At 39.0% G+C, this 21,609-nt stretch overlaps 1 protein-coding gene across 3 annotated transcripts in view; it reads left to right on the plus strand.

Moving 5' to 3' along the window:
- Positions 1-9,219: 9,219 nt before the first annotated feature.
- SDHAF3 (succinate dehydrogenase complex assembly factor 3) overlaps positions 9,220-21,609 on the plus strand; it is a 28,228-nt gene continuing 15,838 nt past the window's right edge. Inside the window, exons 1-2 of one of the 3 annotated variants that reach the window (XM_030445156.1) lie at positions 18,257-18,372; positions 18,962-19,024. In XM_030445156.1, coding sequence (XP_030301016.1) covers positions 18,289-18,372; positions 18,962-19,024 — 147 coding nt within the window. In that variant the 5' untranslated portion in view covers positions 18,257-18,288. Of the gene's footprint in view, positions 9,428-18,256; positions 18,373-18,961; positions 19,025-21,609 lie in introns of those variants that run through there. The other 2 variants (XM_030445155.1, XM_030445157.1) reach the window with 2 other exon arrangements.

The following is a 21,609-nucleotide window of genomic DNA, read 5'->3' on the forward strand; positions in this document are numbered from 1 at the left end:
ACAGATCTCTCGATTTTGCCTGAAGACATATTTCTGTTACTCAACAAAGTAACAACTCAGAGACAATCAGTATCTTTGAAGTCTTTTGCTGCTGGTTGCTTTTGCAACAGCTTTTGCTGTGGGAAGGCTTTTTGTCTCATTTTAGGGTTAAGGCTTCAGACCTCAATAATTGCATGTTCCCTCAGCCTCTGCAGTGTATATAGAAACATTTTACTAAACTTCCCATAGACTTTACATTCCTCTAGTACAGTAACTTATCACATAATGAGGCATTGTCCAAAAAGTTTTTAATAAAAGCCATCACATTGATACAGTGGGGATTAATACAAAGTTGTGCAAACCTTAAAAACAATATGACCCATTGGCTAAGGCACTGAATTGAGAGGCAAGAAAACATTAAGCTGTTGTACCATCTCTGCCACTGCCTTACTGAATGCTACGTCTGCAGGATGTCTCAGTTTCCTAAGTTTCCCAGATGTTGAATGGAGATGTAGTATTCATGGGAAAACTTAATGGAGCTGAAGGTACATTTTGAAATGCAAACATGCAAAGCAATCAGTGAGTGTCAAGTACACTTGCACAGGGTCCAGTTTATATTGTGGAAAGAAAGTACTGGGATGAATCTTTCACTGTATTAAAAACCTTAAAAAAAAATTATTACAAAGTGAATCAGGGAAATATGGTTTTGGTACATTACTTCAGACCTCTAGAATAACAAAACAATTTTGTGTGCATTTCTTCTTATGTATGGGCATACATATGTGTGCTTGCAGGGGTACGTAGATATGTGTATTTCAATACATTTGTATAAAAATAGGTATACACAGATATATGAACATGCCACTGGTGTGACATCCCTATGACATATCTAGTCTTTTGCTTGTACAGCAGCACATGTACCATACAGACAAGTGTGGAGCAGGAATCAAAAGCATTTACTGACAACAAGAAAAATGATTTGTGTTCTAGAATCAGAAAATTATTTTTAAACGTTGTTTTACTGTTTTTCTAATCAATCAGTGGTGTTAGATATTTCTGAACTGCATTTTTTGCCAAATTTCTGTACTCTCAGTTTGGTCAGCTGAAGATCTGAGCCCAGGATCAGACTTTAATATATATATGTATTCCACGGGATTTATACCTTCTTATTTCTCTGAGCTGTTTGTGAAAAAAACAGAATCAAAAATTGCTACAGTTCCAGAAGGAGAAAGGACCCCAAATTTGCATCATAAACTGTCTTGAAATCATTGGCATGACTGAGTTTTCAGAACAAACATCATATGCCCGTGGTTGTAAGAGCATATTAAGTGCAATTGCCCTGGGAAGGCTGAAAAGAAGGGGTATTATCTGAAGACCTGCTAGACCAACTGACTTCAGACCTGCATGGGTAATGCCTCTGGCTGTGATGAGGTATGAAAGTTTTCAAAACATGTTAGAGATGCCTGTGGATTTTAGAGTGCTTTGAAATCCAGGTCTTAAATGAGAAGTTTTGCTCGCAGGGCATACCTTTGAAAATGGAGTGCAGGAAGACAGTAAATGAGTCAGAGCAAAGCCCTCTGGAAGCTGTGAAGAGCACGATTTTGATATATGGAGTGGAACAACAAGAGATACAATTCTTGTCCTTTTGAAGAATTTCTGAAGTGATACTGATACTGATCCCCTCCAGTACAGCTTGTGGTATACTTGCACTCCTCCATGCATAAAAATTAAAATATGATCCCTCAGATGCAGTAAGACTTGCCAGATCCTAATGCTGAGTTATTTTTTAAAGGTGAGCTTCATTATGGGAAGCCATTTCTTAAACAGCCTGATATTTGGAATACAGACTGGGATTCTGCAGTTTCTTAGCAAGATGCAGAAAAAGGTTGAATTTTAGAGCTCACAGAAATAACAGCTGTCCTACAGAATTCTGCTTCACCAGAAGTATATTGCACCATTAAATGCTTTTTTTCAAGACTCACTGTCAAGGATTTTAAAACAGGCATTATTTTTCAACTGTAATAATGAAGTAAAAAATGTTATAATTTATATGTGATTTAAAAAATTAGAGAAACAAAACAGGAGAACAAATGATGCTATGGCACTTTGTAGGTGGCTACTTCCCTTCAGTGGAAAGTTTTCCATCTTGTTTCTTTTGAAGAGATTGTGACCATCCTACAATCTAACACTGACTGACTCAGTTGATCACTGGCTTTTGCAGTTGAAGGGGTTTGTGCTTTCTATAGCACCTGGAACTGCTACCATTCCATAGCATACATTATCTAAAGATAAAGACAAATCTCATAGAAGTAAAACACAAATCAGTGAGGAGTTTGTGATTGCTAACTTACTTGTTTTTCAGACTAAAAATTATTCCTGTGGCTCCTTGTAAATAACTTTTGTTTTGGTTTAGAAGTGCAAAGCCATAATTCACAAAGCAAACAGCAATAACTCATTATTATAAACCATAACTCATAGATGTGATCATTTCAATACTAAGAAATGCAGCATGTCTTTTGATCACTACCAATCTTGCCTTCAGGTGGTTTGGGAAGGGGGCGGAGGAGGAATTGATGAACACTGATAGTGCTGTTGGATGAAACAGGTTTAAGGAACCTCACGTATTTATGGTAAAGCTGAGTTTTTTTCATGTGGTATCCTATAGTTCCATCCTGAATCTGCACCATTAATACATGATGTTATATCAAGAAACCACAAAGGAAAATCCTGACTACCAAGAAATGTAACCCCAAATATTACCAGATCCAGTGAATAATGAACCTGGGATGATTAACCACCCAGGTACTCCCCAGCCTGCAGTGTGGTGATGAGTTTCATGGTAGGGAACACAACAATAGACATGAATAGTTACAGAAATACAACATTTCACATTGGATTTGTTTTCCTGATTGATTGCAAAATCAGAAACTGGATAGGGACAAGAGATGCCTGTCCAGTGCTTCACATTAAAGGCAGTGACAAGTGTTTTAATGCAAGTCCAGTTTTGTATTCCAGTATTAATATAGCTGGCCAGTATATCAGATTACCCTGTACAGATTGATTCAGAAGGCTATTAAAGGGTTAGGAGCCTGAGGGGGGAAATGTGCTTTGCTGATAGCATATTGTGTATGCCAAACTGATAAATGATGTTGGATTATGTGTGCTTAACTTTCAACAGCAGACTCCAATCTGGATTCATGACATGCTAACAGTTTCATAGCAAAGCCTTCAACCTGAAAACCTGTAGCCTCTGAGGAAGGTTAAAGAAGAAACCTTTCATCTCAAAGGACGACAAAATTAATGTTTGTCTTTGCATTTTGTGGCTCAGCTCTGATTTCTGCTCTGAAGCCTGCAGCTGCATCTCTCATGACCAGTGCAGCCAACAGCTTCGTTCCTCTCCCAGTGGGAGGGTGTGGGCTCCCACACCAGCATGACCTAGAGGGCTCATGCCACACCAGTGGCATGGAGTCTGTCATCCATATATCTTTAAAAAAGCCAAGACAGTGTTTTCAATTGATCTGTGATTGGTTTACTTGGTGGAGGGAGGGAGAAAGAGAAAGTTCCTTCCCAGTCCCCTTTGCCATAGTCCTGCTGCCAAAACTGAAGCAGCCACACAGCGAGCTGAGGAAACTTTTAAAACTTAATTAAGGAAGAAAGCAAACAAAATAGTACTATAGTGTGTTTACTTAGAGCTGCAATGCTGCCAGATAAACCACACAGCTTGCATTTGTAAGCTATATTTTTCATATAAAACATATTTAATTAAAACAGGAGACAGGACAACAAGCTTTCTTCTAACTTCACTTAAACACATGTTTATGTTATGTTTTAAATTCCCCTTGGATTAATGTGAAGCTGAGCTAAAAGCTTATAAGTGCTGTAGCCTAGCTGGTTTCATTCCCTGAGTTTAGACTTCAGAGCTCAATGCCATATCATCAGGAGCTCCCAAGATCCACAAATGTCATTATTCAGAAGGGGCTCACTTGTGCTCCCCTCCTGATGTGCCAAGGCTTAGCTATGGTTTTGCATTCACACACATACCTTCTTTTTTGTAGCTTTTCAAAATATTAATTTGTTTAGTTTTGTCATCTTCTCCCTTGCCCTGTTCCCCCCCTTCTCTGTTACAACCATCAACATAATTTCTGTGCTCCTTTTGTGTTCTTCTGGAAGGAATTTTAATGGATTTGTGGAATAATCTTTGCATGGCTTTAGGTTTTACAACAACTTATGAAGCAGACCAGGAAAACAAAGCTTTACCCATGAGTGGTGCACACTTCATATTATATTTGAAATGACAAAAGATGCTCTTTCAAAATGTGCTTATGTGAATTAACAGGAGAGTATTGCATCTTTTATAGAATTTTAATGTCGTTGAAAAAGAACAGCACATCTGGCAGAGTAACCAAGTGCATTAGTTTTTACCAAAGAGATTGTTCCTAAAAGGAGAAGGCACTCAGTAATTCTAAATATTTACATTCTCAATTTCTGTTTGAATTTTCAAAAGCAGAAAAATTCTTTTGGAATATAGGTAATCTTTCGGATGTTTGCATTGAACATTATAATAATAATAGCTTAAGGACAAAAAAAGATTTCCGTCTTACAGTCTGATTAGGCACCACTGGCTATAAATGACAGTGTAGAATTTTTCCCCTAAAAATACCTTGCCTGACATTACACTGAGTTTTAATGCTTCTAATCATTCTGCTCAAAATTTTAACTTTGGATCCGTTCACAGAGGTGAACTCCTCAAGAACATTTCAGCTGAATAGTGGATATTTCTGAAAATGAGACTGGAAGGAAGCCTTACAAGTTTTTTCACAATCCTTTTCTCTTTCACAGCCACTTATCTGAGAAGTGCTGTTGCCTCTGTGCTTCAAAACCTGGCACTGGAGCAAGAAGAGGAGAGGTGCAGAGAGGAAGGTGAAGAGATGGTGAGCAGGAGGGTCCGTGCATGGGCCTGGCACAGCTCTGGCGGGGAGATGCCTACATCTGCCTCACTGCAAAGCTTTGCTCACACATGTTCAAGCAGCAACTTGAGAGAGTTTGGCAGCTAAAATCTCTGAGGATTTTCAATGCACTTGGCATCTTTCTAGTCTGCAGGAAGTAAGCATCCTCAGGAATTCCTTCTTTTGACTGTCAAAGAAATGTGTTTTGGATGATCCAGATCATGTGCTTCAGATGAAAGAACAAAAATCTGGCAGCCTCTCCCTTCCAAAATCATCATGGACTTTATTTCTTTCATGAGAAATACTTCCTATTCTTCAGTTTCATTCTACTATGAGATGCATACACGAGTACCCGAAACCATGCTATTGAGTTACACCATACAGCAAATATTGTGACATTTTTTTGCTTCCCTGAAATAAAGCTATTGAATGAAAGTGCTGCTCTCACTACCATACCCTGCTGACCAGCCTGTGGGCTGACCAAGCCCAACCTGTGAGAAGAACACTGGTCTCACCTGGGCCAGACAGATGTTGTCTCTACAGCCAACAGCAAACAAGGCTGGGATCTTCATACCAGCCTTGGAGAAAGAGCTGGTTCATTTTTTAACAGCATTCAGGCATAACAGATTGTATATCTGATTTTTGGGTGGATTTTGAACCCAAACTAGGACTAATTTTCCTCCTCTTGAATCAAGGGCAAAGCTCTACTCCACTTCAACGGAGGCAGAAGCATCCTGTGAATCTCCAATTACCCACAGTTTTTTCTAAGTTGTTAATGAAACTATTCATTTTGCAGTTGTTTCCCACAAAGAAGGGATAATTCCATGTCTTTTTAGTTTACAAGGCACGCTGGAAGATGCCACAGAATATTTAGCAGGCAATTTGTGCTGTCATAACAGATCTCTGGCTTGGCTTCTGAATCAGAAAAGTCTGTCTTGGTCTGGAATAGTATGCAAAAAGGAACTGTCTTGAATCTATTTGCATATTTAGAGAGTTTATTAAAAATTTCATAGTTCTGAAGAGATGGAATTTTTTTGTGATCTGCACAATGAAAAAACAGGAAACATGGGACAGGATTGTATGCTTTTTTATATAGCTGGAAATTAGACTGTACTTCAACTTTAAGCCACAGTTTAGAGAAGAAAATTGCAGATTATCCTGCTTTTTTCTTTTCTTTTTTTTAATATTTTTTTTCTCTTACTTCTTTCTTTTTTACTTATTTATTTTTTCAAAGGATGACAATACAACTTAGCTTTGTCAGGACTACCAACTATTCTAGAAAGGAACATCACATCATTGCATTCTATATTTAATAATCTATTTTGATTCACAAAAAGAGCTGCTCTCAGGATGCTCTTGATAATTTAAAAAATTACAGCAATTATAACAGCTCAATAAATACTTCATCTTCATCTTCTTTAGTCAACACAGTACTGATAAAAGAAAAAAATAAACATGGATATGTTCCTCCAGTCTTTCTACATTTGGTGTTAGCACTGTAGCAAGCAACACAGCCACTCTCGCAGATTCACAAGGTCAAAATTTATATTGTATTTTTTATTGATTTGCTGCTAGCTCAGAAGGATGGCTAAGTGACCAGAACACACTGCATCTGTGCTGGTGGTACACAGGTTACTTGTGTATACTTGGGAAAAGGCTGAGATGCAACTCACACTGTCCTAGCCCTGTAAATCAAGATTGAATATATTGTCTAAGCCACTCTGCCTGCCTTTGTGCTGCATTATGGCAGAGCTGGTATTGCCTTACCAAATCCAAAGACATGACAGAGCAGGAGTCTGGCACAGAGATACTCCAGGATCTTTGTAGGATGTGCTCTGGTTTTCACAGAACTAATACTGTTGGATATAGAAGAATCTTTTATCAGGTCTCTAACTACATCCTTCTATTGACAGCTGAAAAAATATATGGATTAACTTCCTCCACACTCCCTAATAGTGCAGAGCCCTTGGAGGACTTTGGGATATAAAAATTATTAATGGGCTTATGACTTAGCCTGTTATCAAACAGCTTGCTGATTCTACAGCTCTATCTTCTGCTCCACGGGGAATTCATTGGCAAATTGCTCACTTTTGGGGCAGTGGCTAGGGAAGGTGCAAGGAAGAGGCTCAAGACCTGAAGCAGCCTAGAGGTGCACAGATGCTGCAGGAAGCCTCCTCTTCTGCAGGGCTGGAACCACCTGCCCCAGAGGCAAAATGGCTTTTGGTGTCTGTGGACAGAAAAACAAGGTGTGAAAAATGTTAAAGGGCACAGATCTGTGTAGTGAGACAGGACCAGGTGCCCTGAGTTACTGATGAGTGGGTGTGGGTTCACCTGTGTCTGGCCTCCCTCCTGAGCATGTGCAGGAGCAGGGGGCCAATAAGAGAGCAGCTGACACCCACGGAGAGAGCTCTCACTCTTCAGTAACTCAGGGCACCTGGTCCTGTCTCACTACAGATCTGGACGCTGGATCCTGTGTTTAGTTATATATGTATATTTATATATTTATATACATATATATATGTATAGTTTTATATATATTTAGTTTTAAGTAGGAGTCTTAAGCAGGCCCCTAAAAGAAAAGGACTCCCGAGAAACACACAAGGTGGATGTAGCAAGGAGAAAGCTGTGTGTGTGCAACATAAGTAAGTAGTCATTATATTAAAAAAAAAATAAAAATCAAAATGTTGTAAATTAATGCACCCTTAGATAATTCAGTGGAATTGCACCACTGCAAAAAGAACTAATAAAGCAAATAATTTTTTGAATCTCTATCTTTCAAAAATTTAAACATGTTGAAGGACACAGGTTCATCAAGTCCAGAAATACTTCCACCTCCAGAAAATAGAGTTTGGAAATACAGTGAGACCAATCAATTTGAGGATCAACCTCCCCTATCTGGGCCTGTTTACCCACCCTGAGAGCATTGCAAGCACAAAGAGGACTGGAAACCGCCAGTAAGGAGTGAAACTTTACTTCAGTAACTTTTGTGTTACTGGGAATTTCAGCTTTCCGCCACTAAAAGTGCTTGGGAGAATAAATAAACACCAAGAAATGGTAGCGATCTAAGCAGTCTAGTGTTCTCTTTCCTCTGATGCTCACACATGACTCGGGCTTTTGACAAGGCAGTACATTTTAATGACATTTCTGAGTATCCTGGGAAAGCTTAGCATGCACTGGGCCTATGGAAATGTTTTCTTCTTGTTTTGGGGTGCCAGTGAATTGAGTGGCTGGAAGGAACTTCGCTGGAAGCTGTGATGAGGCAGGACTTTAAGCCACCGCTTGATTTTCAGACTCTTTGATTTTTTCAAAATATCCACGGCTGTTGACATTTGAAAATTTTTCCACGTGGGTGGGTTGGATGTGATGTTAAACAGCTGAAAAAACTTCGTAGAGTTGCAGCTTGGGCTATAGGCAGGATGTAACTAAAAGCAGGAGCTTTGTGGTGACAATTTGATAGCACAAAGCCCCGAGCAGCCCCACAGAGGCAGTAAGATTTCTCACTGCATCTCCTTTTGTCTCTCACCCATGCTTAAAAGTGCAGATTTAAGCTGCCTTTTAAGGTTGCCTTTGGTGGAGTAATTATTTTGCACCAAATTCTACCCATGTATAAAGTGCACATCTCTTTCTTCTTGGGGTGAAAACAGACCTAAAAAACAACTATTTTTATCATGATTCCTGCTGTGCCCACACATCTTTTTGAAACAACACGAATTACTAATTCATTCTCCATCTATTTGAAAAGCAGTATTTGCAGCTCTATTTATTAACATTTTAAACACCGTGCAGATGAACACAGTGCAGGTGAATTTTAACAGAATCACAGAACCATCAAATGGTTTGGATTGGAAGGGACCTTGAAGATCCTCTGGTTTCATCCCTCCTGCCATGGGCAGAGACACCTTCTACCAGCCCAGGTTTGCTCAAAGCCCCATTCAACCTGGCCTTACCTACGAAACAAAACCAAAAACAAACAAACAAAACCAAAACGAAACAAAACAACCAAAATCAAAAAACAAACTAAAAACGATCAAAAAAACCAAACAAAAACCCCAAACAAACCCAAAAACAAACAGAACCCCCCAAAACCTCACCCAACCCCAATAAAACCCAAGCATCAAACGCTTTCGGAGTATATTCGGCATCGCTTTCTGACAGACTGAGCAGAGATTCAGCTTCAAGCATTTATGCCCCGGAGCTCCCGCAGACTCCCACCGTCCCGCTCCGCTCCGCCACCGCGGCCCAGCCCGCCCCGCTCCCTGCCCGCCCCGCAGCGCGGCCCCCTCGCTCCGCCCCCGGTGCGGCCGCCTCCGGGCTCCGCCTGTCACCGCTCGGCCGCCGCCATGGCGGGCAGCCCGCGGAGCCTGTACCGGCGGATCCTGCTGCTGCACCGGGCGCTGCCGCCCGCCCTGCGGGAGCTGGGGGATCGCTACGTCAAGGAGGAGTTCAGGAAGCACAAGGCCGCCGGGCCCGCCGAGGCCCAGCGCTTCCTGCGGGAATGGGAGGCAAGTGCCCGCCGCTCCGCGTGGGTCCGGCGGGGGGGCCGAGCCGCGGGCCCCTCGGGAGGCTCCGAACCAAGGTCCTGGCTGCCTCCCCGGGCCGGGAGCGGCGGGGCACAGCGGAACGCAGGGAGGCTCAGACGCGGCAGGGCCCGTCTGGGAAGGGGCACCGGGCTCTCGCAAGCCGCCCTTTAGCCCTCGGCCGGGCCCTTGGTACTCGCCGCAGCAGCTGGACCTGTGTCAGAGGTTCGAGGATATGTGTCAGAAAGGGTGACAGAAAGTGCCTGTTGGCTCCTCTGCTGCCAGGCACCTCCGGGGCTGGTGTGTTGGGTGCCTGGCAGAGTCTGCTGGAGGGCACGCTCGTTGCACAGTTACAGAATTCCTTGTAATTCTCAGTCTCTGGGCAGGTTATCTCTCAGGGTATCTCATGCCTCGTTTATGGGTGATTATAACAAGGCACACACAAGTATATGTAACAGAATGATATCAATTATATACTTGTATATAGGTGTATATAAAAATACAGGCACAAAGTTATCTGTATAATTTATAATAATGCATCATATAAATGTGTATATATATTTATAGCTGCATACATAGGTAATTGTATAATTAGCCAAATACATAGGTGTCAGTATGACACCTGTGTCACCCATGAACTTGCATTTCTTTTTTGAGTGACCTTTTTTTTCAGAGTGTATCCTAAGGAAATGAGTCTGATGTGAACATTGCTTCTCAGGTTACCACAGGCCTCTTCCGCTGAACTCAGTCGCTGGTTTTGCCTCAGAAAGAAAAGCAGATGGTGTACGAGTGATGAGGGTGTAACAAGTTTTCAGGAGCAGCAGATGAGGAAGACTCTTGAGGTGGTTTCTCTAGATTCCTGGACTCCAGCAGGTGCTAGCATGTTAATGGACCACAAAACCACATGGCAGGGGAAGAGGAAAGAGGAAAACTTCTCAATTAGTCTGGGAAAACTCGTGCGAGAGACAGATCTATAGACAAGCTTTCTAATAGTTTTCATGCTCATTGAACTACTGGTTTGGTAGTATGTTTGAATCTCAAACCTATTTTCCTTTCTGTGGAAGGATATTGTGTTCTGCTCTGCCAGGAAGCCAGTTAGCAGGGGTAGTGTCCATTGCCTCCCAGTTTACTGACAGGACATAATGGGGGCAGGTCTGAGCCATCCCTTCTATCCGTGTTAGCTGAAATGCCCGGGGGAAAGCAGCTCCACTGGTCTCGTAAGGGGTACCAGTGGAGAACACTTTCCTGGTATTCCCTTCAGAGGAAAGGACTAAGTGTAATTAATTGCCACCTGCCAACTGATAGATCCTGAAATCAGGAAAATTTGTGTCTACCTCTCAAATGCCTAATGCTATTGTAATTTTCAATTGCCATTTACTTGATATTGCCAAAATGTTTCTGCATCGCTGCTTCCAATTTTAAAGTGAGCTAAAAAGACAAGTTACAGGTTGCTATTTTCAGTGCTAGAATCTTTCTGAAAAGTAGTCTTAGAAAAGGAAGAAAATGTTTACATTGAAATAGCTGTAGCCATCTCTGTGAAGTAAACAAATAATGAAAATGCTTCTCAGTTTTCAGAATGATTTAAAAATAGATTATAGGGAAAACTGGGGAAAAAAATTAGAGGAATAGAAGTTGAATTTTGAAACCTGACATTTAGTGCTATTAGTTATGATATGTTCAAGGAAAGGAAGCTAATTTAATAACTGTTTTGAGTGTGTGCATATAAAGAACTTTGCAAATATGCCTGTCTTCTAACAAGGTGCGAGGAGATATTAGCACAGTCAGTGTGGCTCTTCTGATTTTTCTGTTACTTAATTTGTTCTGTATTTTTTTTCTCCCTCAAGTAATAATCTGTTTCAGCAGTAGAATTTAAATCAGACTTTCACATTTATGGCCTGTGGAACTCTGCCTTTTACAATATACTATGTTTCCCAGCCCCTTGAAAACCTGAACCAGGTAACTGAGGAGGGTGAGCTGTAGATGACTTAGATTAGTTAACAGAGAAAGATGCTCTAATTCATGTTGGAGTCCTCTTTGCATCCTCTGTGGGCAGCAGGATGCTCTTTAAATCACAAGTAGGCTGGAGGTCCTACAATGGTCTTGCAGAACATACCAGTGTACATTCAAAGCACCCAGTTCTTGAAGAGCATATAAATTACTCAGCAATGCACAAAACTGTCATAATCTAATTCACATATATGAACCATAACTGCTCTTTTTGCTTCATATCTACTTCTATTAAAAACAAACCAACAAAAAAAACCCCAAAAAACCAAACCAAAAAAACCTCCAAACGAATCACTACATCACCTATCCAGAATTCTGTTTGTATTCCCTGTTAAGTTTTAGCCACTTTTTTTTTGGGAAAAAATGCAAACTTACACCTTTGTTAGCAATATTTTGGCATGTTGCACATGTCAAGCACTTAGTTCTGATTTCCTTGTTCATTAGGGTAAACCTGTACCTTATATGCACTTCAGTATTGTCAATATTTACCTTCCACCTAGAAAAGTTCTTCATGTTTTCTGTTGCATTCAGGGTATCTGGTAGAGTGGCATGATGTCTTGTATTACAAAAACAAAAAATAGTATTTATAATTTCATATTGAAATAGTCTGTCTTAATGTAGATTCACCAAAGGATAAAGATAATGGATATGATGACTGCATCAATGTCTCTTGACTTTGAATAAGGACTTCAGTATGAAGTGTGATCTTAACAAGCCATCCCATACGGTTTTTGAATGATAATTTCCAAGCATGACTTACATGAACATGAAAATACTTGACTTGCTAAAACTCTTTTAGTTTGGTTTTTTGGGTTTTTTTTGCGTAGTCAGACCTGTTCAGTGTACTTCAATATGCTAGTTCATAATCTGTGCTTGTGGTATGTTTTCTTGTCCTCCAATTTGATAAGTTTTTGCTAATTGTTTAGTTAATGGGCCTGGTATATTAATTGCCTGATGATTGTCCTAAATTAATTTTTTCCCTATGGTATTTAGATAATTCTGATGCAAGGGAGTATCTTGATTGTTTATCAAAGAAAACAAGCTGAGCAAACTCCATTTCTTATGAAACATGCTGAAAAGCTTTAATACTAAGTTCTGTTCTGTGGCTTTTGGGACAAACCTAAATCTGAGTGTAGGGCTTGAATACTCAGTCTAATTCTGTGACAGGGGTACAGGCATTTTGGATGTCCTTACAGTCCACAAAAGAACAGGTGGAACATTAAAGGGAGATTTCTAAGATTAACTTCAAAATAAATGGGAGAAAAAGAGATAAAAAGACTGTCAAAATATATTAACTTAATATGTGGATGATTTGTATAATTTTCCCATAAAGGAGGTGAGAAGGAATACCCTTGTTTGCTGTGCACAGAAATTAAGGGGTTTAGTGTTAGAACACAGCTGGGTAGATGGCTCATGTCCTAAAGCCTAAACTGACCTGTTTGCATTTACAAAATAGGTAAACTATACTTAGAATATTCTAGGAAGTGTTCTTAAGTAAGGCTGATAGAAATACATTTATAAAAGTAAAAACACTGTAAATTTAATGCTTTTCCTATCATTGGTGTTGGATCAATGGTTTGTATCTTGAAAGCCACTGGAAGGTATAATATACAGGGGGATGCAAATAAAGCAAGCTTTCTTTTTCAGGAGCTATGGTTGTTGAGGTAGATTCAAATCAAGTATATAAAGTATTAATATCTGTTCCTTTCTAATTTCTTAATACTTAATATTTTAATTAAAATAATTGGTACTCATTTACAAGCGGTGGCTGATATAATTAGATTGATAGTGATTATTACCTTGGAATGCTATTGAATTAATGTTGACAGATATAAGTGAATTAGTTCAACAGTCTTCTAAATCAAATGGTAGCTGATGAGAATGCTTATTTAAGAATAGATAACATTAATGTAATATTGATTACTTTATTCCAGGTTAGAAGTGATATAATGGAGAGTATTCAGCTAAGTAATTTCAGTAATCATTTGTTTTACATCATTTGAGTTAATTTAGTACTTGGCGTGTTTAAAAAGCCTGACCCTGTAGATGGGAAGGTCTGGACTATCTTGAGATGAGCAGAATCATTCTGTAGAATTAAATGACATTTTCTCACATCTAACAGACTAAAATAAATTGCCTTTGAAGTGCTTTGGCCACTCTTGACTCTGAAGGCATTTATATAAGCTTTCAAATAAACTGAGACTGATTTGGGAGCTGGCATCAGCTGCTGTATACTTAGAAGAAATGTGACATTTTTTTCATTCCTGGTAACAAATCTAGGAGTTACATTGGTAAAAGTAAGGCAGAACTGTGTCACGTAGGCTCTGAAGAATGGCTTATTTTTTGAGTCAGTGTGGTATCTGATATGATACAAATAATTATCATTCATCAAAATTTGTTTTCAAGTGCCCATGTTGCATGCAGTAAGTATTTAGTTTGCTGGGATGATTGTGGGATTGTCTCATGACATTTCAAGGACATAGTTGTCCAGATACCTCTTTTTCTGTTTGTGGGTGGATACACTCACAGAATTTTTTGCTTCTGAATTCTTTGGGCTAGTATGATCTTCCTTCCCCTTCTTAACTTATTTTTAAGCTTGAAGCACCACTCAGAAATACTTTGAGATGTTGAAATGAGATTTTGAAAAGCAAATAGCCAAAGGAAGTTGGAGGGGTGGAAGAGGAAGCTGTGGCCAGTACTAGAGTCAGACTGGGATGGGAGTAGCATGTGTGGTTTGTCCTTTGTCAGCAAATATATAGGTTGCATAAATCTAAACCTGCTGCTGACTTTCTGTGTTCTGCTCTCAGTTTCAGTGAAGTACATCACATAAGTGATCTTTCTTTGCCTGACAAAGAAATAGCTTTTTTTTAAGTGAAATATGACTTGAAGATTTTGGCCATTTTATGACTTTAATAAAAATTGTGAAATAGGATTTAAGAGTAGTATTTCATTGTAACATTACCGGATACACTGGAATTTGCTTTTAGTAATTTTTCTGGTTATCTGGATGAAAACCTTCTTATTAAGAATAAATTCCTACTGAGACTTTTGTATTTAGCCCCCACTTGGGATGTTCACTGTAAGAACTAAATTGGAGACAATTTCCTCTCTTTTCTTTGATATTTCTCAAAAGGCAGGAAAGAATTTCTTACTTTTCTGAGAGCCATTGAGTTGTGGCTTACAAATTTAAGTCTGGGAGCTGGGTATAACCAGCCACAGGAAATCAGCCAGCTGCTCAGACCTGGCATTCCTGGTGGCCTGCTCTAAGACTTGAAGTCTGCCTCTATAAGATGGTTGGTTTTGCCTAGCTTGGTGCACCCATGCTTTGGTGAGTTGCCTGAACGAGCATTCATGTGCAATTGTCCTTTTGAAAAAAAAAAAAAAAAAAAAGCAAATGTTGACCACATGGATTCCTATAGCAAAGTTTCCAGTGCTCCCTCAAATTTGCTTTTATAAGCAGGAGCTGGCACCTGGACCTCTTCCACAGAGAGTCCAGGAGGTCTGGAGCTTTCTCATGTGGAGAGACTTGGGATAACCTAGTGGCTACCTGCTGACCTGCTGCCTTGTGCCTGGTGGTCACTGGTCATGAGAAGGAGCATTTGGTACTTTTTGCCTGGAGACCAGTGTCATTTGCTTTCAGATTTTTCTGTCCACTGCTAGGGGCAGAGATTTTTAAATGCTATTTTATTATTTTTTTATGTTTTTTTGTTTGTTTGGGATTATTTGTGTGTATATATTGTTGTGGGATAGTATTTGATTAACTTCTTTCTTTTAACTGTGCTTGTAAATAAATTGCATTATTTTGACCTGTTTCAAAACTGATGTGGTCTAGCACCGAAGGAAAATAAGACTTACAGGAAAATGTGAGATTTTGTTTTAGACCTTCACTGCATTTTCCAAATTCAAAATTTCATAAGGTGTGGCAGCAGTACTCTCAATGGTTCTGTTGTGTCACTATGCCAATTTTCTCTGTATTACCGTATCTGTGATTACCTGTAGTTAGTCAGATGACTGTCCTGATAACTGCCTGCCTGCTGGTTGACATTTTTATTTACAACTGTTTTGACACAGCATGAAATAATACCTGAATCACTGGGGTCACATCACACAGTAATACCAGTTGCTTGAATATAACACTCACCTCAGGTTTTAACACATTGCTTGGTAAATTCCACTAAAGTGATGGAGCTTTTGTGTAAATATGTGGTGTGCAAAGAGGTTTAAAATTTTTACATGACTTGATTGTTGTGTATATTTGTAAAGTATATAGCATGGTTTATATTTAAAGTGTGGCATTAATTAAATCTCAACTGAAATTTATTGGCAGAGTATAGTGATTTTTATTAGTTTTAACTTAGACTGAGAGCTCAAGTGCTGTAGAAGTGGGGTGAGTATTGAGTAGCACTGGCTTGGGAAATGGCATATTTATGTTAAAACTCAGATCTGAAGACACTGTAGGTTTCTTGTGTGTATGCCTGCTCATGGATACTTGCCCAGTGAGTACAGGTTTGCGACAGGCTTTCTGTCGTTAGACCCTTAAATAAGAAAATAGAAATGGTCAGACACAGAAGCAGAAGTAGCAGTGGAGCATTTTCAGAGTTGTCAGTTTAAAAGGTAATTCAGGTTTCCATCTAGTGGTGGTACGAAATTCTGTTCAAGCTATACAAGGCACAGCACATGCATAACCATGGTAGCTAACATGCCATAGTACTTGTGTTGAAACTTTAAAAGCCTTTATTATGTGTAAGTTATATATATAACAGCACATAATTCTCAGGGCCTCTGGATTTTTTTAAGCTAGAGCTTTAATGATCAGGAATCCAGTATTTTGCCTGCATGCATCCAGTTCCCTTAGTACTCTTTAAATCTAAGTTATCTTGTTTGCTGCAAATTATCCTGATTCAGCTTTTTCAGTGTTCCTTGACAGCAATTTCAAAAGGCTTAAGTCAGTACAGGTTATTAGAATGAAAACTGATGTCTTATATAAAAGTTGCCTTGAAGTTGTATGCATGTGAGTGTGAGTCTTGTTAGATTTCTTGTTTCCTCTTAGACTTAAAAAAAAAAAAAAAAAGGAAAGAGGAGATGAGTATTCTGATTGCATTGATATTTCAGCACTGTCTATTTTTTAATTTTAAATACTTGGTAGTGGAATTTAGAGTATCTTACCTGGCTAGGTTTTCAAAAGAAGATAGCATACAGGTAACTGATACACAAATCTTTTGAACTTTCTGGTATTTTAAGGTAATATAGTGGGTCAAACAGACAAACTGTGTCTGAATTGCAATTTAAAATTTATAAGGATTTCTGCTTGTTTGTATTTTATTGACATCTGCTAACATTTGTTTGGTACTTGTGTGAATATTGTCAGCTTGTAGTGTTTTGCAAGCATGGTAGGTTTTACTATGTTTTCAGTGCATTTCCACTGTCAACACCATAAACACTGCCAACTTTCCACAAGTGCTGTCAAGTGCCATATTTTGTAATTACTGCAATAATATTATAAGTGCTGTAATTGCACATACTGTACAGATGTGTTTTTCTGTCCTGTGTAGACACAAAATTGGTATTTTCTGCTAGTTAAAATGGAATCTGGAGCACATCTGAATAGTTGTTTTAGAATGTGGGTTTTTTATTTCCTTCTTTTACCATAATGTGAGGTGTCTGCACAAGTGGCATTATATAAATTAGAGGATTTTTAAAGCCCCAGATGTGTGTATCCCATCTGAGCTATACTTAGGAGACAGCAATGTGTTTGTGCCCATTGAGGGATGAAGGCTTTTTTATGTAGTTCATTAAAGTAATTTAATCAAATATGTTTTTGCAAGAAGCTAAACCTCAGATTTTTACTTCATTGTATTGTATTTAGCAGAATCTTTATCAATCTTCATGCTTCTTTTAGCTGTCTTTTGTAATGCCAAGACTTTTGGATGGTTTAACACTGAAACTGTTTTTCTGTACCAGCCATACATCTTCTAATTGTTGTCCTGCTGTTTATGCAACTCACTCCTGGGAATACACTGAGCAGAAATTTTGTGCTAAAATATTTTTATATCTGTGCCTCAAAGATGCAAACTTCAAACTATATTTTTTGAAGATTATGATTTTGAAGACTTATTTAATCATATTGGCAGATCAAATGTTTGAATTTAGAGGTTTTTAAAGGTCCTTTCTAGAACTAAAGTTATTGAGATTTTTGTAATGAAATGTTCACTATACTAAAACTAAGTTAGAAGTGATACCAGATGTGGAGTTACAGAGTGTTGGTTTTTAGGCTTAGTGGTATGTGGGAATCTTGAGTCTTCTTAATGTGCTTATTTTTTATTGTTTCAGGAATGTTAGAGACAGAGCAGACTGAGGGGGAAGAGAGCATGATGCATGTTTTTTCCCTTGCTAACTGAATCTGTGGAATACCTCCTAAATGGATCTTTCAAGACTGTCCAGCAACTAATCCTTAAAATGTAGATGCAGTATTTCCTTGCTCTATGGGAATTACTGAATGATGTAAAATGGATGCAGAAGTTTATTTTATTCTTCTCCCTGATCTGCTCTATTCTATTCTATTCTATTCTATTCTATTCTATTCTATTCTATTCTATTCTATTCTATTCTATTCTATTCTATTCTATTCTATTCCATTCCATTCCATTCCATTCCATTCCATTCCATTCCATTCCATTCCATTCCATTCCATTCCATTCCATTCCATTCCATTCCATAAATTAGTGGAAATTAACAGATCATTAGGTCACTGCAACGTTCTTTTTTTTTCTTTCTTTTCCCAGTCTGAACCAGAAAAAGTCTGGTGGGAGGGTTTGAACTTGAACCCCCATCACCATTACATGATGTTTGATGTATATGCAGTCTGTATCGAGGCAGGAATTCATATTACATCAACAGTCTTCAGAACTTCATCACTTTCAGATGTAGGTCTCTAGTGTTGTCTGATTACTGATATTTGACCCGATAGGAGGTACCCTTCATAAGATCGCAGTTTTTGAAGTGTCCACATGATGGCAGCAAATACTTAAATTGAGAAGGCTTGTTCCTGTGTTAGGAACAAGTAGGATTTTGGATTTTCTAATATAAACCAGGATTTTCAGAGAGTGAACTCTTTTTGAATTATTTATTAAAATACATACTGAGAATTGTTAACATACTGCTGGACATTTTCAGGAGACTTCTTAATTAAAAAAAATTTACTATGGTTACCACTTGGTTTAGCCATAATGTTTTCATAATGTGCTTTCTGGTTTTGATTTGCATTGGGGTAGTTTGCTAAAGCCAGAGCAAAATGCAGCAGCTACCTGAGTACTTTGCAGTGTTTAGTATGGATACCCTTTGATATTCTACCAGGAAAAGGCCTCTTATCCATCCAAGTGTTGCCTTGGTACTTCTGGTTTAACATAGGTGCTGAAGTTTGCTTTTCTGAAGCCTATTTTTGTTTTTCTTTATAGGAGGAATATATCTTTGCGAAGAGATCTCATATATTTCTGTTCACATTTCCTTCTCTAGAGTGCTGGTTTCTCGTTTTGTGATGATTTTTACTCCAATTGCTTTTCACAACTGGATTTGTCGGTGAGTCAAACCCGTGATGGAGCACCAGCCTGAGATGAACACCCTGCACTAGCCTCCACGACATTAAATTTAAAAAAAAAATATCCTGATCACATTATAGGAACTTTATAGATTGCCAGCTGGTGACTACATTTTTCAATAGACACTGGCATGGTAGAAGTCCCTTTTTTCCTGCAGTTGGAAAGTTCTTTGAATTCTTCTGTCTTTTTCTCATAGTCCTGTGATTGAACAGCCCAACATGATGAGTTTGCTTTGTTCATTCCTATTAAGCTTTCTTCTTGCAGATTTATCAGCTCAAATGCTTTTTCTTCCTGTACTCCATAGCAGATGTATAATTTGACACACTGTGTAGAGTTTTGTTCTGTATTTTTCCCCACTGCAATCTTTCTTTCCAAGTTCTTATCTTACAGTCTAGCTCTGTAGATTTCCAGCAAGTGTTTTTGGCCAGGTGTAATAATACCCTTAGTCCCTCCATCAGTGATCATGCCTGGGCTAGGTCTTGGTCTCTGCACTGAGATGTGCAGAGCAGCTCCCAGGTTTCCACCTGTAGGGTCTAATGTTGTGGGGCTAGAAGGGGGTTGGGCAGTGCTGTGACCAGGACCCCAGGGGAGTGATGAGGACACCAAGGTGAGCTTTTTAACATCTATTACAGAGAGTCATTGTAAGAATTTATTTATGAGACCCATGATATGAAGTTCTGATTAAATGACAAACATGTATTATGTCCTTCACAGTTTATAAAGATGAGATCTTGTGTAGCCATGGGGTTTTTTTTTCATTAGTTCTGCCACTTACTGAGTAGTGAAAAGAAATTTTTTTAGGCAGCACTAGCAATGTAATTCTGGTTCATGGCCAATTCAGTACCATCACTAGAGCTGAAAGGAGTTACGTTGATATGAAAAACATCATTATCCTGTCAGTCAGGAAGCAAGTGAAAGTTGCTTTGTGAATAATTTGAAGTCTGATTTTCCATCTTTTTATTGGTAAATTTGATCTTTGTGGAGTAACTGTCTGCCAGCAGATGCCACTTCTCAGTAGCAGACCAGTTTCCCAAACTTGACCAGATAGAGGAAAGTAGTTGGGGTAGACCTTTTTTTCTAGAAACATTGGTGGCAGTTGGCCTGGGATTGTCTTTTGTTTTCCTTGATAAGAACTTGTGCTGTAAAAAATTAAATACTTATTCTTTATAATTCATCTATTGCAAGTTTTGTTTCCTGCTGATGGGTTAAACCCTGGGGCTGGAAAAAATGGCAGTCCAGAGAATAAGATGCTTTTGTTCTTCAAATATTTGCACAGAGCAGTATTTTTGTTGAATGGAGGGTGACCCAGATATCTTTATTACCGAGGAAGCTTCATTATGAAAGGATTTTGGATGCTGAACAGGTGTAATGAGCAGGATGAATCAGATGCCCAAATCTTAATGACTTGGAATAACACAAATCCTTATAAAACCTTTAGGCATATTGAAAAACAGTTGGCCAAGTTCTAAGTTCATCTGCCAAGAAAGAAGCTGTGCAGTGAAAATAGACAAGGGGATCCTGGAAAAGAATTTTTTGTTGCTTGCCATTCTAAATTTTGGAAAGACATTATCCTGTCCTGGCACATGAATAATGTCATGTTGCTGTCTCCAATCTTTAAATAACCATCTTTTTGACAGCTGCTGTTTTGGATGTGCCTTAGTAGACATCTGCAGTAGAAGAGTGTTTTGATTATTGCTAAATACAGCTGGACCAGCAGACCCTGGGCTGAGGTGATGGATGCCATCTTTTCAGCCCCAACACATTCCATCTGTATGGATCCAGTCTGCCAGTACTGGAAGGTTTCCTGGCATGGATAATGAGTTGAGGATTTTTAACACACATCCACCTTTGTGTGTTGTTCTAAATAGTTTAGTGTTATGTTCCTGGTGGGAGCAGATCTGTTAACTTCCCCCCCTTACTTGAAAAATAACAGGGACCACTTCCTCCTTGCTGGTGGGAAACCTCTGATGATCATAGAATACTCATGGTTGGAAAAGACCTCAAGATCATAGAGTCCAAATGATCTAGGCATTGTTACCCTTCATCAAAACCTGTGCCAGGGACCATGGCACCAAGCTCTCAGGGTAGGTGGTTGACGTCTGGTACCTTCTTGAAGGGCTCCCTGGCACTGCTTAAAGCAATTACTGCAAACAGAGCTCTGACTCCTCTGCTATCAAGTGCAAGTGCTCTTTTTTTTTTTTTGTTCTTTGCTGGTTTCTTTCTCTTTAATCAACTGTTACATTTCACCTACTTTCTCCAAATCAAGAGTAGTCATCTCTGGAACCTGTGTGAGTATCTGATCCATCTAAGAAACAAACTATGAACTCTAGTGCTATTATGTTGCTATATAAATTGCATGGCAAAGATGGGCAGTATGTCTGTGCAGCAGTAATTGAATGTTCTGCTCTGAAGAGGTGGAAAATACATTCCTGGAAGTGAAAAAAAACCCAACAAACCCTTACTGTCTTTCAAGCCAAGAGGGACTGCCAGACATGTGTGATGTAACTCTGCATCCAAGATCTGAAAACTGTAATTTGAATACAGCTATTTCTTTAAAATTTCATT

Source organism: Calypte anna, chromosome 2 (assembly GCF_003957555.1).
Source record: "Calypte anna isolate BGI_N300 chromosome 2, bCalAnn1_v1.p, whole genome shotgun sequence".
NCBI lineage: Eukaryota > Metazoa > Chordata > Aves > Apodiformes > Trochilidae > Calypte > Calypte anna.